This window comes from Oncorhynchus tshawytscha, linkage group LG08 (assembly GCF_018296145.1).
Source record: "Oncorhynchus tshawytscha isolate Ot180627B linkage group LG08, Otsh_v2.0, whole genome shotgun sequence".
Taxonomy (NCBI): Eukaryota; Metazoa; Chordata; class Actinopteri; order Salmoniformes; family Salmonidae; genus Oncorhynchus; species Oncorhynchus tshawytscha.
Window position 1 is genome coordinate 34,170,926 of NC_056436.1, and position 12,610 is coordinate 34,183,535.

The 12,610-nt window shown below is 44.8% G+C and overlaps 1 protein-coding gene across 5 annotated transcripts in view; it reads left to right on the forward strand.

Annotated features, from left to right (window-relative positions):
- Positions 1-12,610, forward strand: part of LOC112256576 (rho guanine nucleotide exchange factor TIAM2) — a 106,555-nt gene that overhangs the window by 62,037 nt on the left and 31,908 nt on the right. For all 5 annotated transcript variants that reach the window (XM_042325445.1, XM_024429907.2, XM_042325446.1 and 2 more), the window contains 5 exons: positions 2,141-2,245; positions 2,385-2,463; positions 2,604-2,693; positions 2,823-3,056; positions 8,767-8,870. In XM_042325445.1, the coding sequence (XP_042181379.1) occupies positions 2,141-2,245; positions 2,385-2,463; positions 2,604-2,693; positions 2,823-3,056; positions 8,767-8,870 (612 nt within the window). The remainder of the gene's footprint in view (positions 1-2,140; positions 2,246-2,384; positions 2,464-2,603; positions 2,694-2,822; positions 3,057-8,766; positions 8,871-12,610) is intronic.

A 12,610-nucleotide genomic window follows, 5' to 3' on the forward strand; every position in this document is an offset into this window, starting at 1 on the left:
CCCATTGTAGAACTCTGGCTTGTACAGCAGACAGTTCCAGAGACTGTCTCTGTCTCATTGTCTGTCTGTCTCTGTCTCATTGTCTGTCTGTCTCTGTCTCTCTGTCTGTCTCTGTCTCATTGTCTGGCCGTCTCTGTCTCATTGTCTGGCCGTCTCTGTCTCATTGTCTGGCCGTCTCTGTCTCATTGTCTGGCCGTCTCTGTCTCATTGTCTGGCCGTCTCTGTCTCATTGTCTGGCCGTCTCTGTCTCATTGTCTGGCCGTCTCCGTCTCATTGTCTGGCCGTCTCCGTCTCATTGTCTGGCCGTCTCCGTCTCATTGTCTGGCCGTCTCCGTCTCATTGTCTGGCCGTCTCCGTCTCATTGTCTGGCCGTCTGTCTCATTGTCTGGCCGTCTCTGTCTCATTGTCTGGCCGTCTCTGTCTCATTGTCTGGCCGTCTCTGTCTCATTGTCTGGCCGTCTCTGTCTCATTGTCTGGCCGTCTCTGTCTCATTGTCTGGCCGTCTCTGTCTCATTGTCTGGCCGTCTCTGTCTCATTGTCTGGCCATCTCTGTCTCATTGTCTGGCCGTCCGTCTCATTGTCCGTCTGTCTCCCGGCCCACACACACTGCACTCTCTGACCTGTGTGTTGGCACATGTGACACACACTCACCTGCCCTCACTCTGTCTCTCAGGTGTGTGACAGAGTGGATCGCTAGCTAGTTCACCCACACTTCTTGTGCCGGGACGATACCAGGATCGCGATACTTGTTCGTATCATGGCAAGGAGACACAAAGACGATTTTTTACTTCTTTAGGAAAACAGCCCTATTGTTGGAAATGAACATTGTCATCCGAACGATATCATAACCGCCATCGATAAGAGACAGTACTGTGCATCCGTATTCATTGACCTGGCTAAGGCTTTCGACTCTGTCAATCACAACATTCTAATCGGCAGACTCAACAGCCTTGGCTTCTCAAATGACTGCCTCGCTTGGTTCACCAACTACTTCTCTGATAAAGTTCAGTATGTCAATTCGGAGGGCCTGTTATCCGGACCTCTGGCAGTCTCTATGGGGTGCCACAGGGTTCAATTCTCGGGCCGCTCCTTTTTCTGTATATATCAATGATGTCTCTCTTGCTGCGGGTGATTCTTTGATCCACCTCTACACAGATGACACCATTCATTCAAACCGCCTTATCTCAGCTCACTGGTCACCATAGCAGCACCCACCCGTAGCACGAGCTCCAGCAGGTATATCTCACTGGTCACCCCCAAAGCTAATTCTTCATTTGGCTGCCTCTCCTTCCAGTTCTCTGCTACCAATGACTGGAACAAACTGCAAAAATCTCTGAAGCTGGAGACTCTTACCTCCCTCACTAGCTTTAATCACCTGCTGTCAGAGCAGCTCACAGATCAACGCATCTGTACGTAACTCATCTGTAAAAAGCCCATCCAACTACCTCATCCCCATACTGTATTTATTTATCTTGCTCCTTTGCACCCCAGTATCTCAACTTGCCCATTCATCTTCTGCACATCCTACCATTCCAGTGTTTAATTGCTATATTGTAATTACTTTGCCACCATGGCCTATTTATTGCCTTACCTCTCTTATCCTACCTCATTTGCACATGCTGTATATAGATTTTTCTACTGTATTATTGACTGTATGTTTATTTATTCCATGTGTAACTCTGTGTTGTATGTGTCGAACTGCTTTGCTTTATCTTGGCCAGGTCGCAGTTGCAAATGAGAACTTGTTCTCAACTAGCCTACCTGGTTAAATAAAGGTGAAATAAAAAATAAATTCAGAGTCACATTTGTTTTCCAAGCTAAAGCACACAATATTTATACAGCAGGTTTTTAAAGGACCGTGTTTTCATTTTTGCCATTTTGCGTCGCTGGTATTGTCACAGCCCTACACACAGCACAGACACATGTACACACACACTTTATTAATTCCACAGGTCATACTCGATGCCACTTCATCTTAATCACCTTGGAGCTGTAAGTGAAGACATCCCATGTCACATGATACAACAGCACAGAAATAACCAAATGCCTTTTTTGTTGAGACCAGGTATCTGGCCTAGACTAGTTGTATTTGCTGTGTGTTGCTGCACTCAGGGCGTTTGACAGTGTTTTCCTGTCACAGTTGAATCAACTGGACCCTAGCCTGCACTGCCTCAGACTACACAGATGCTTGGCCCAGAACGTAGAGGTCCGCACCCCTGCACCGAGCGAACTACTACATGACCTGGTGAGAAAACACACTATTCAGCATAATACAACTTCCCTGGAAATGCATAGAACACCAACGTTGTTTCAGTTGTGTTGAACATCACTGGTTGACGTGTGGAGTTGTGGTTTTTAAGCTGAGTTGTCCCTCTTTTGTGCAGTTGTATGACGAGCTTGAGGTGTTCCTGCTGAATGTGTTCACCTTGCAGATGACCAGATCTGCCTGCACTGGGGACTTTGGTGAGTGTTTTTGTTCTCTAGCAGACAGGGAACCGTATGTGTGTCATTGCCACAGAAATCCTATAAATAATTGGCTGTATGTAATTATTATGGTCATTGCACCCTGCGAACCATCGTTCTTCTCTCGTCTCTGTTGTCAGGCTTTGCTGTGACAGGCCATATAGACGGACAGAGGAACAGCCGCGTCTTTGTGAGTGAGGTGCTGTCTGATGGACTGGCCTTTAGTGAAGGTATGTTCACTTGACTTTGACTTCAACATGATTCATATTGAAGTGTTCATACGTATCTCGATGGTACTGTGTAAATATAGTGTGCCCTTATTTCTTCCTGTGTTTGTTTTGTGTTCGTTCCTCTCTCAGGGCTGAGACCAGATGATGAGATTGTGGTTCTGAACGGTCGAGCCGTGTCCACTCTGGACCTGGGTCTGATCCAGATGTTGTTTTCGGAGCAGACCCTCCAGCTGACCCTCAGACGGGAAGCCGGGTCCACCTCACCCCTAAACTCTGGTCCCTCGACCCCGACCCCACTTCCCAACCAATCACAGCTGCTGCAGGACTTCCTGGACAAACACCACCGCACCAAGTCCACCACAGGTGAGAAGGCCTAAATACATACATACATACATACATACATACATACATACATACAGTTTTGTTTTTAGTTTTGGCAAGTCGGTTAGGACATCTACTTTGTGCATGACACAAGTCATTTTTCCAATAATTGTTTACAGACAGAGTATTTAACTTATAATTCACTGTATCACAATTCCAGTGAGTCAGAAGTTTACATACACTAAGTTGACTGTGACTTTAAACAGCTTGGACAATTCCAGAAAATGATGTCATGGCTTTAGAAGCTTCTGATAGGCTAATTGCCATAATTTGAGTCAATTGGAGGTGTACCTGTGGATGTATTTCAAGGCCTACCTTCAAACTCTGACATCATGGGAAAATCAAAGGAAATCATCGAAGACCTCCACAAGTCTGGTTCATTCTTAGGAGCAATTTACAAACGCCTGAAGGTACCACGTTTATCTGTACAAACAATAGTACGCAAGTATAAACACCATGGGACCACGCAGCCATCGTACCGCTCAGGAAGGAGATGCGTTCTGTCTCCTAGAGATGAACGTACTTTGGTGCGACAAAGATCATACTTTTTGGAGAAAACGTACTTTGGTGCGACAAAGATCATACTTTTTGGAGAAACTTCACAAAATAGATGGCATCATGAGGGAGGAAAATGATGTGGATATATTGAAGCAACATCTCAAGACATCAGTCAGGAAGTTAAAGCTTGGTCGCAAATGGTTCTTCCAAATGGACAATGACCCCAAGCATACTTCCAAAGTTGTGGCAAAATGGCTTAAGGTCAACAAAGTCAAGGTATTGGAGTGGCCATCACAAAGCCCTGACCTCGATCCTATCGAAAATCTGTGGGCAGAACTGAAAAAGCGTGTGCGAGCAAGGAGGCCTACAAACCTGACTCAGTTACTCCAGCTCTGTCAGGAGGAATGGGCCAAAATTCACCCAACTTATTGTGGGAAGCTTGATGAAAGCTACCCAAAACGTTTGACCCATGTTAATCAATTGAAAGGCGATGCTGCCAAATACTAATTGAGTGTATGTAAACTTCTGACCCACTGGGAATGTGATGAAAGAAATAAAAGCTGAAATAAATAATTCTCTCTACTATTATTCTGACATTTCACGTTCTTAAACTAAAGTGGTGATCCTAGCTAACCTAAGACGGGAAATTTTTACTCGTATTAAATGTCAGGAATTGTGAAAAACTAAGTTTACATGTATTTGGCTAAGGTGTAAAGGTGTAAACCTCCGACTTCAACTGTGCGTACCCACTCACTAACACACACACCCAGTACTGTGTCTTTGCCAAAAGGCTGGTATGCATCACTTCACAGGTCTTAACACAGTTACTAGAACTGGTATCAATTGTGTGATGGAGCTCAGCATCAGCTGGTGTACTGTGAAGCTGGGTTGTCACCAACAATCACAGTAGACAGACAGACTGATAATGCATTGATGTTGACCTTGGCTTAGTATTGTATACGGCATCTACTGTTCATTGAGTGCAGTAAACATACTGCAAGTGTTCCTGGCTGTGGCAGGTGGCCGGTGAGAGAGAGTCAGGGTCATACTTCCACAGAATTGCTTCTACTTGGCAGCTACTGTGTGGGAGGACTGAGCCTACTGTCAGCATGTGTGGGTGCCACCGACACGTTCTCTGGAAACAGTCTATCGGCAAGCTGTTGCCCTGCCCTTGCCAGAATATCAGAAAAATGCTGATGGGTTCTGTGGAAATTTGTTTTTGGTATGAAATTACCATACCATGTTTTTTATTTTATTTTTTACCTTTATTTTAGCAGGAAGTCACCATTGAGACCAGTGTCTCTTTTTGAAGATAGCCCTCCAGTGGGGGCTGTTGAGGGGAGGATGGCCCATAATAATGGCTGGAATGGTGTCAATGGAATGGTATCAAACACATCACAGATGAGGTTTCCATGTGGTTGATATCATTCCATTGACTCCATTCCAGCCATTATTAGTAGCCGTCCTCCCCTCAACAGCCTCCACTGGAGCCATGTACAGTGGCCAGAAAAGGTATGTGAGCCCTTTGGAGTTACCTGGATTTCTGCATAAATTAGTCATAGATGAAGATCAGATCAAATTCTAAGTCACAACAATAGACAAACACAGTCGACTTAAACTAATAACAGACAGACAATTATATGTTCTCATGTCTTTATTGAACACACCATATAAACATTCACAGTGCAGGGTGGAAAAGGATGTGAACCCTTGGATTTAATAACTGGTTGACCCTCCTTTGGCAGCAATAACCTCAACCAAACGTTTTCTGTAGTTGCGGATCCACCATAGTTTACAGTCGGGATGAGGTTTTGATGTTAGTGTGCTGTGCCTTTTTTTCTCCACACATAGTGTTGTTGTGTTCCTTCCAAGTAACTCAACTTTAGATTCATCTGTCCACAGAATATTTTACCAGAAGCTCTGTGGAACATACAGGTGCTCTTTTGCGAACTTCAGACGTGCAGTAATGTTTTTTTTTGGACAGCAGTGGCTTTTTCCGTGGTGTCCTCCCATGAACACCATTATTGTTTAGTGTTTTACGTATCGTAGACTCAACAGAGATGTTAACATGTTCCAGGGATTTCTGTAAGTCTTTAGCTGACACTCTAGGATTCTTCTTAACCTCATTGAGCATTCTGCGCTGTGCTCTTGCAGTCATCTTTGCAGGACAGCCACTCCTATGGAGAGTAGTAACAGTGCTGAACATTCTCCATTTATAGACAGTTTGTCTTACTGTGGACTGATGAACATCAAGGCTTTTAGAGATACTTTTGTAACCCTTTCCAGCTTTATGCAAGTCAACAATTCTTAATATTAGGTCTTCTGAGATCTCCTTTGTTTGAGGCATATTTCACACCAGGCAATGCTTCTTGTGAATAGCAAACTCACATTTTGTGAGTGTTTTTTTATAGGGCAAGGCGGCTCTAACCAACATCTCTAATATCTTCTCGTTGATTGGACTCCAGGTTAGCTGATTCCTGACTCCAATTAGCTTTTGGAAGTGGTTAGCCCAGGGGTTCACAAACCTTTTCCAGCCTACACTGTGAATGTATAAATTATGTATTCAATATAGACAAGAAAAATACAGTAATATGTATGTTATTAGTTTAAGCACACTGTGTCTATTGTGGCTAAGTTGAAGATCAGATCACATTTATTTTGCTGGTGATGCTTCAGTCTATAGTCTTGCTACACTGAGTGGACAAAAAAATGAGGAACACTGTCCTAATATTGAGTTGCACTCAGAACAGTCTCAATTCGTCGGGGCATGGACTCTACACGGTGTCAAGTGTTCCACAGGGACGCCGGCCCATTTCGACTCCAATGCTTCCCACGGTTGTGTCAAGTTGGCTGGATTTCCTTTGGGTGGTGGACCATTCTTGATACACACGGGAAACTGTCGAGCGTGAAAAACCCAGTAGCGTTGCAGTTCTTGACACAAACCGGTTCACCTGGCACCTACTACCATACCGTGTTCAGAGACACTTCAATGTTTTGTCTTGTCCATTCACCCTCTGAATGGCACACAGACACGATCCACGTCTCAATTGTCTCAAAGCTTAAAAATCCCTCTTTAACCTGTCTCCTCCCCTTCATCTGGACTGATTGAAGTGGATTTAACAAGTGACATCAATAAGGGATCATAGCTTTCACCTGGATTCACCTGGTCAGTGTATGAAATGGGAAGAGTTCCTAATCCGTTGAACACTGTGTAGTTTTGCTCGATAGTAAAATTAGGATGAATTTCCATGCAGCAAGTTAAATATGAGGGTTTTTCTCACCATGCTATTTATACAGATAGGGTTTTCATGTCATTATGCTTAATTTATTCTGAGTATGAGAACTGAGAAGGCTTCTCTTTTGAGTATTTGGGGTGTTGAGTTCTCACAGTTTGTACTAGAGAAGTGGTTCCTGTTCCGTTCCGGTGACCACCGAATCCCCATCAAAAGCTCTTGCGGACCACCATTTGAGTGGTTGCGGAATATTTATAATATAAAATATCTTGCCGTCAACTAGTTGAAAACCACTGTACTGGAGAGAGTTAAATACAGTCATTTGTCACTAAAACATCCTGAACCAAAACCACAGGCAACACTTCACACTGCAGGACTGGTGATGACATGCAGTAAAACTTACCGAAAACTGTGTAGCCACTGGCTTATCACTTAGTTGAAGATAAAACCGTCTTACACAGTGCCCCCCCCCACACACACACACACACTAGTGAGAGATGAGATAGAGGCCAGCAACATGGGTGCAGTTTCCTCCTCTACCTCTAGAGGGGGTGCTATCCCAGTCAGGCTAATGAGGGTGATGAGAGGTAAACTCTGAACCATCCTGGAGTGTGCCAACATCACGCTATACCACTCTATAGTAGAAGGCAGCACCCCTGGTGTGTGTTGGAAATGTTCTGTAACATGTTATATTGACTTGAGATGTGCGTGGCAGGGTTATAATAGTCATAACTTGTCATAACCTGAAATAATATGGTTGTAACACTGTCATCAGCCATATATTTACACCTGTTGTGACATACACTGCACGGTTGGTTATGACACCTATATAAGAGGGTTAAAACCAATGTTTATTCACATGTTTTTTCCCTGCCAAGACGTTTCCTCTCGTTTTTAGGTTGCTTCTTAAGTCCTCTGTTGTTGTTGTAACGAATTATTTACAGTCATGTTTGTTTCATCATATTTTAAATAGCTTACAGGAAATACACTTTATGACACTGTCAAAGCATTATGACCATCCTGTGTCACTTTAATTAGTGCGTGTCTGACATCAATGTGTGCACAATTACAATAACATTCATTTTAATATGGTCAATTTCAGAAAATTGTATATAACATGAACATAGTGTTGACAAATAGGCTATTGTGTAATGTTTTTTTTTGTTGCCATGTGTGGTGGGTTTTGGCACTCTTGTGTAGGTGTCATAACCAGCCGTACACATCGGTCTAAAGGTCTATATATGTCATGACAGGTCTAAATATATGTCATGACAGTGTTATGACCATGTTATGTCAGCTGTTATGACATGTGATGACCTGGTTATGACTGTGTCAACGTGTTGTGGCGCCGGGTGTCAAGTAAAGTGTTAACCAAATCTTTATCTCCCAGAATACAATGAAAAGGTCAAGCCCGTTGATTGTGCTGAGTTGATTTCCCACAAGCCTGAGAGTTTGTTAGAAACAGGGAGGGAGGGTAGATGCCCCTACCAGCCCCAGTAACTGTAATCCGATCTAGCCCCAGTTAATCCAGCCAGGTGCCTTTTTAACCAGGAGCAGCGTGTGGCTGAGCCCTTTCCCAAAATGGGATTTTCAGGAAAGATACAACAAGAGTATATTATCAACAGCTTTCTCCTAAGACCACGTCTAACAAACTAGAGGATTTGTTTTCTTGTCTGACTAGTGGGAAGACCTCTTCTCTGTGATGTTTATTGTGACGGTTGTTAGAATGCTGCCTTCTAACCCGTGGACAACTATGATGTCGTGGTATACTGTTACTAGAGAGGTGTTTCTGTTCTGTGGTCAGTAGATGCTGAACTGTAAACATCTCTCCCTCTCAGGGGAACTGGTGTGTGACAGGACTAGCCTCGACGACAACAGCACTTAGCAGTGCTTGTATGAATTGGCCAAGATGGTCAACTAAAGAAAAAACACTGAACATTGCTGTGTCTCTCTCTCCTCAGATGTGTCCTTGGTGCCAGAGGTCCCTGGTGAGTCCCTAGGCTCTGGGCTGGAGAATCGTCTACAACACTCCCGCCACAGCCACAGGGCCGTACAACACAGCAAGGTAAGATTGAATGAACGCTGCGCCCGCTGGCACCGCCCACACTGGGTTCAATGAGTCGGCATAAACATACCGAGAGGAAGTCAGAGAGCTCTAGAGACAGAGCGGGGGAGACAGAATAATCAAGAGATTTGAGACCATGAACCAACACACTACAGGCCCCAAGCAATTTTGAAAAACAGTTACTAATGTACACACTTTATTAGGTACACCGCCCCGCTCACGAAAATGGTTCACTCCTACAGACAGTGAGTCACGTGGCTGTGGCTTGCGATATAAAGCAGACCGGCATCGAGGCATTCAGTTACTGTTCGATTGAATGTTAGAATGGGCAAAACGAGTGACTGAAGCGACTTTTGAGGGTGGTATGATCATCGGTGCCAGGTGCACCGGTTCCAGTATCTCAGAAACAGCCGGCATCCTGGCAGTGTCTAGGGTTTACAGAGAACGGTGCGACAAACCCAAAAGACATCCCGTCAGCTGCAGTTCTGTGGGTGAAAACAGATCTTTGATGGGAGAGGTCGAAAGAGAATGACACGAATCCTGCAAGCTAACAGGTGTGCCACAAACGGGCAAGTAACGGCACAGTACCACAGTGGATAGGATAGGCTGTTGCAGCTGTCAGGGTAGGTTCCTTGTCAATCATTGGCTTATTGGGGAAATCAGACAATATCAGACAATAAGTAAATCAATCAAACCTTTATTAATGCAATGGGCAGAAGTTGAAAATAGAAATACAGCGCGAATGTCTCAGTAAGTTCTGCAACCAACCAAGGGGCACAGCTGATTATATACGTGATCACTCCCTGGTGGTGTGATCACCTACGTCAATGTATTTGTGCAGCAATAAGCTGAGGTTACCTTTATAAAGTAACTTAGGACAGTAGCTTCTCTGAATTCATTAGCATTGTCCACTGTCACACAAGATCAAAATGTCAAAACCAGACACACGCCTAGCACACTCTTGCAACAGCTAGGGCTTAACCGCAAAGACTAATACAGATAGCTTGTGCAAAGTATAGTGGCAGAGTTCAGACACATAGCAACAGTACAAGCATATGAATCTTAAGGTCCCATTAATCAATATTGGGGAGGGTCTTTGGGCCCCTACACAGCAGACGACCACACTAGGTTCCACTCCTATCAGCTAAAAACAAGAAGAAGCTGTTCCAGTGGGCACGCGATCACCACCACTGGACAATTTAAGGAGTGGAAAAATCTTGCCTGATCCGACGAATCCCGGTTCCTGTTGCGTCATGCTGATGGCAGAGTCACGATTTGAAGTACACATCATGAGTCCATGGACCCATCCTGTCTGGTGTCAACGGTACATGCTGGTGGCGGTGGTGTAATGGTGTGGGTAATGTTTCCCTGGCACATGTTAGGTCCCTTGGTACCAATTGAGCAACATTTGAACGCCACACCTTGTAGAATCCACACCCCGAAGAATTCTGGCTGTTCCGGAGGCAAAAGGGTAGTCTGACCTAGTACTCGATGGGTGTACCTAATAAAGTATATATGTGTGCAAATTAGTGTGTGAGCTGTGCATATATAAATGTGTGCTTGGAACCCCTCATCAGGGACAGCTGTGGCAGCGGGGCTGAAGAAGTCTTGGCACCACCCTTAAAGATCTCTATATAATTACGATGGCCTCAGTCTACAGACAGCTTATTACTGTCACACTCCGAGAGAGAGGCCCTTTGTCTCAGTCTAACGCCCATACTGTCAACACTCCCTCTGCCTGCTACTAACCTTCACTCTGTCATTGTCTGAGGCCCCAACACCCTAGATAGACACCCAGAATAGCAGGAAGTTTTAATGACAGAGTCAGGGTTGGCCATGCCGGGTCCTAGCCCTCAGTAGAAGCAGCAGAGGCATTGTACTGAACCTGAAAGCCTGGCCCTCTGCTAGCTCCCTGGCTCGACCCCTGGCATAGAGGGGGAAATAGACGTGACGGCTGTTCACTCTCTGTAGGTATTAGAATTAGAACAGTAGATTAGTCTGGAGGTTGTTGTTCCTTCCTATCTTGGCAAATAATTGTTGGCAAGCATTTTTATAATCAAGCCTACCTTTTTAATTTCAAGGAGCTTGTTGTGTGATCATGTTCGGTTTTGGGAGTCCTTGGTGACTTGGCCAAGGAGGGGGACTCTAGGTTATCTCTGTAGCAGGGAAAGGCTAGGTGACGGCTAGTGCACCTCAGCTTTCATCACAGCTCCACTTTTCCTACTGTAAGTATGCAAATGGCTGCTGTCCAGTGATGATTCAATTGATGTCTATTTTTGTCCCAGGGAGTTTTTGTTGTTGTCAGTTTATTTTTATTTTTATATGTAAATAATAACTTATTTAAGTCATTAAAGTGTATTTATGCGTCATGTTTGAAAGCTTTCTGCATTATGGTAATAAAACCGACCGATTTTAGAGATGGGGGAAAAGTATCTATGCCAAGCTTTATTATAGGGCTGCATTAATGAGACCAGTCATCTGGAGGGCCAGGTTTTAATGATCCTCACTTCAGTGGACTGAAACGTAACATTGCAGCTCAGAGGAGAGAGAACGATCTGTATGCTGTTTGATGCTCCTAAAAATCTCCCTCTCGAGACTGTAAACACTGGCTGGAAATAGTGAATATCTAGGCTGGCCATTTGCCTGCACCCCTGTGTCTACCACTTGTAGACAGCAGGTTGTCAATGTGTTCCCTATGTAATGCCCCTATATACACTGTTCCATTAGACATGAGAGTGATACTATGCACTAAACCATATAGGCATGGTATGTCCCAGTGGGCTCTGTTAAGTCTCTGTAATAGCAGGTCTGAGGTCAGTGAAGAGGTGGATTAGAGAAGACCGGCTCCTCAGCTCTCGCTCTGTTTGCCCAGTGACAAGAATGAGTCCCGGTGCACTGGGATCTGCACTGCAGTACCTCTGACTGCTGCTGCTGCACCGGACACAGTGTTTGTCTTCGTACCAGCGGAGAGGTACCGGAGGCTGTGCGGGCGGGCGTGTGTGAAGGTGTGTGTGTGGGGAGGAGTGTTTGTACAATTTCATGCGTGTGTGAACGAGAGATACTGAGACAAATAGGTACCATGCAGTAAAAGCGAGCACTGTGAGATTTTGTTGTGGCAAATCTGATAGCTGTCAAGAACGGTTGGAATTTCGCCTCACTACCGGAGTCAGTTTGTGCCCCGGAGCGGAAACAAAACAATCTAGTCAATGGGTAGAAAATCACCTGTGTTTCAGGCAGAATAAGTGCCCACCGCAGCCTGCCAGCCTGCCAGTCAGCCTGTGACTGAATGGAGATGGATGGGAAGGAAAGACTCATTTCAAGCCTCTTGTCACAGCATGTAATCGCCTGCCGCGGAACACTGACTGACTTTCATTAATTGGTCTAGTGGTTTCCAATTTTCTCATATTAAAACGGTGAGCAGCTGCTACCAAAGCACAGTTAACTCAGTATTTACCCTAGTGCTCTGACACTAGATGAGGTTCCCCACTGCCATGTTGCCAAGTTGTTGTTGTTGTTTGGGGACCCCCCGGTAGTATGGTACTGTAGGTCCCATGGCCTGGAGCAGACTGACACCCTGGCCAGCCCACACAGCAGCAGCACACCTGACTAAGGGAGCTGACACTGAATATCACAGAATATCACCTAGATACTTCTGCTACAGCGACACTGTTTACATCAACACCATGACACAACCAAAACTCTTTTTAAACCACATTTACCACATTTTGTTGTAACACCAG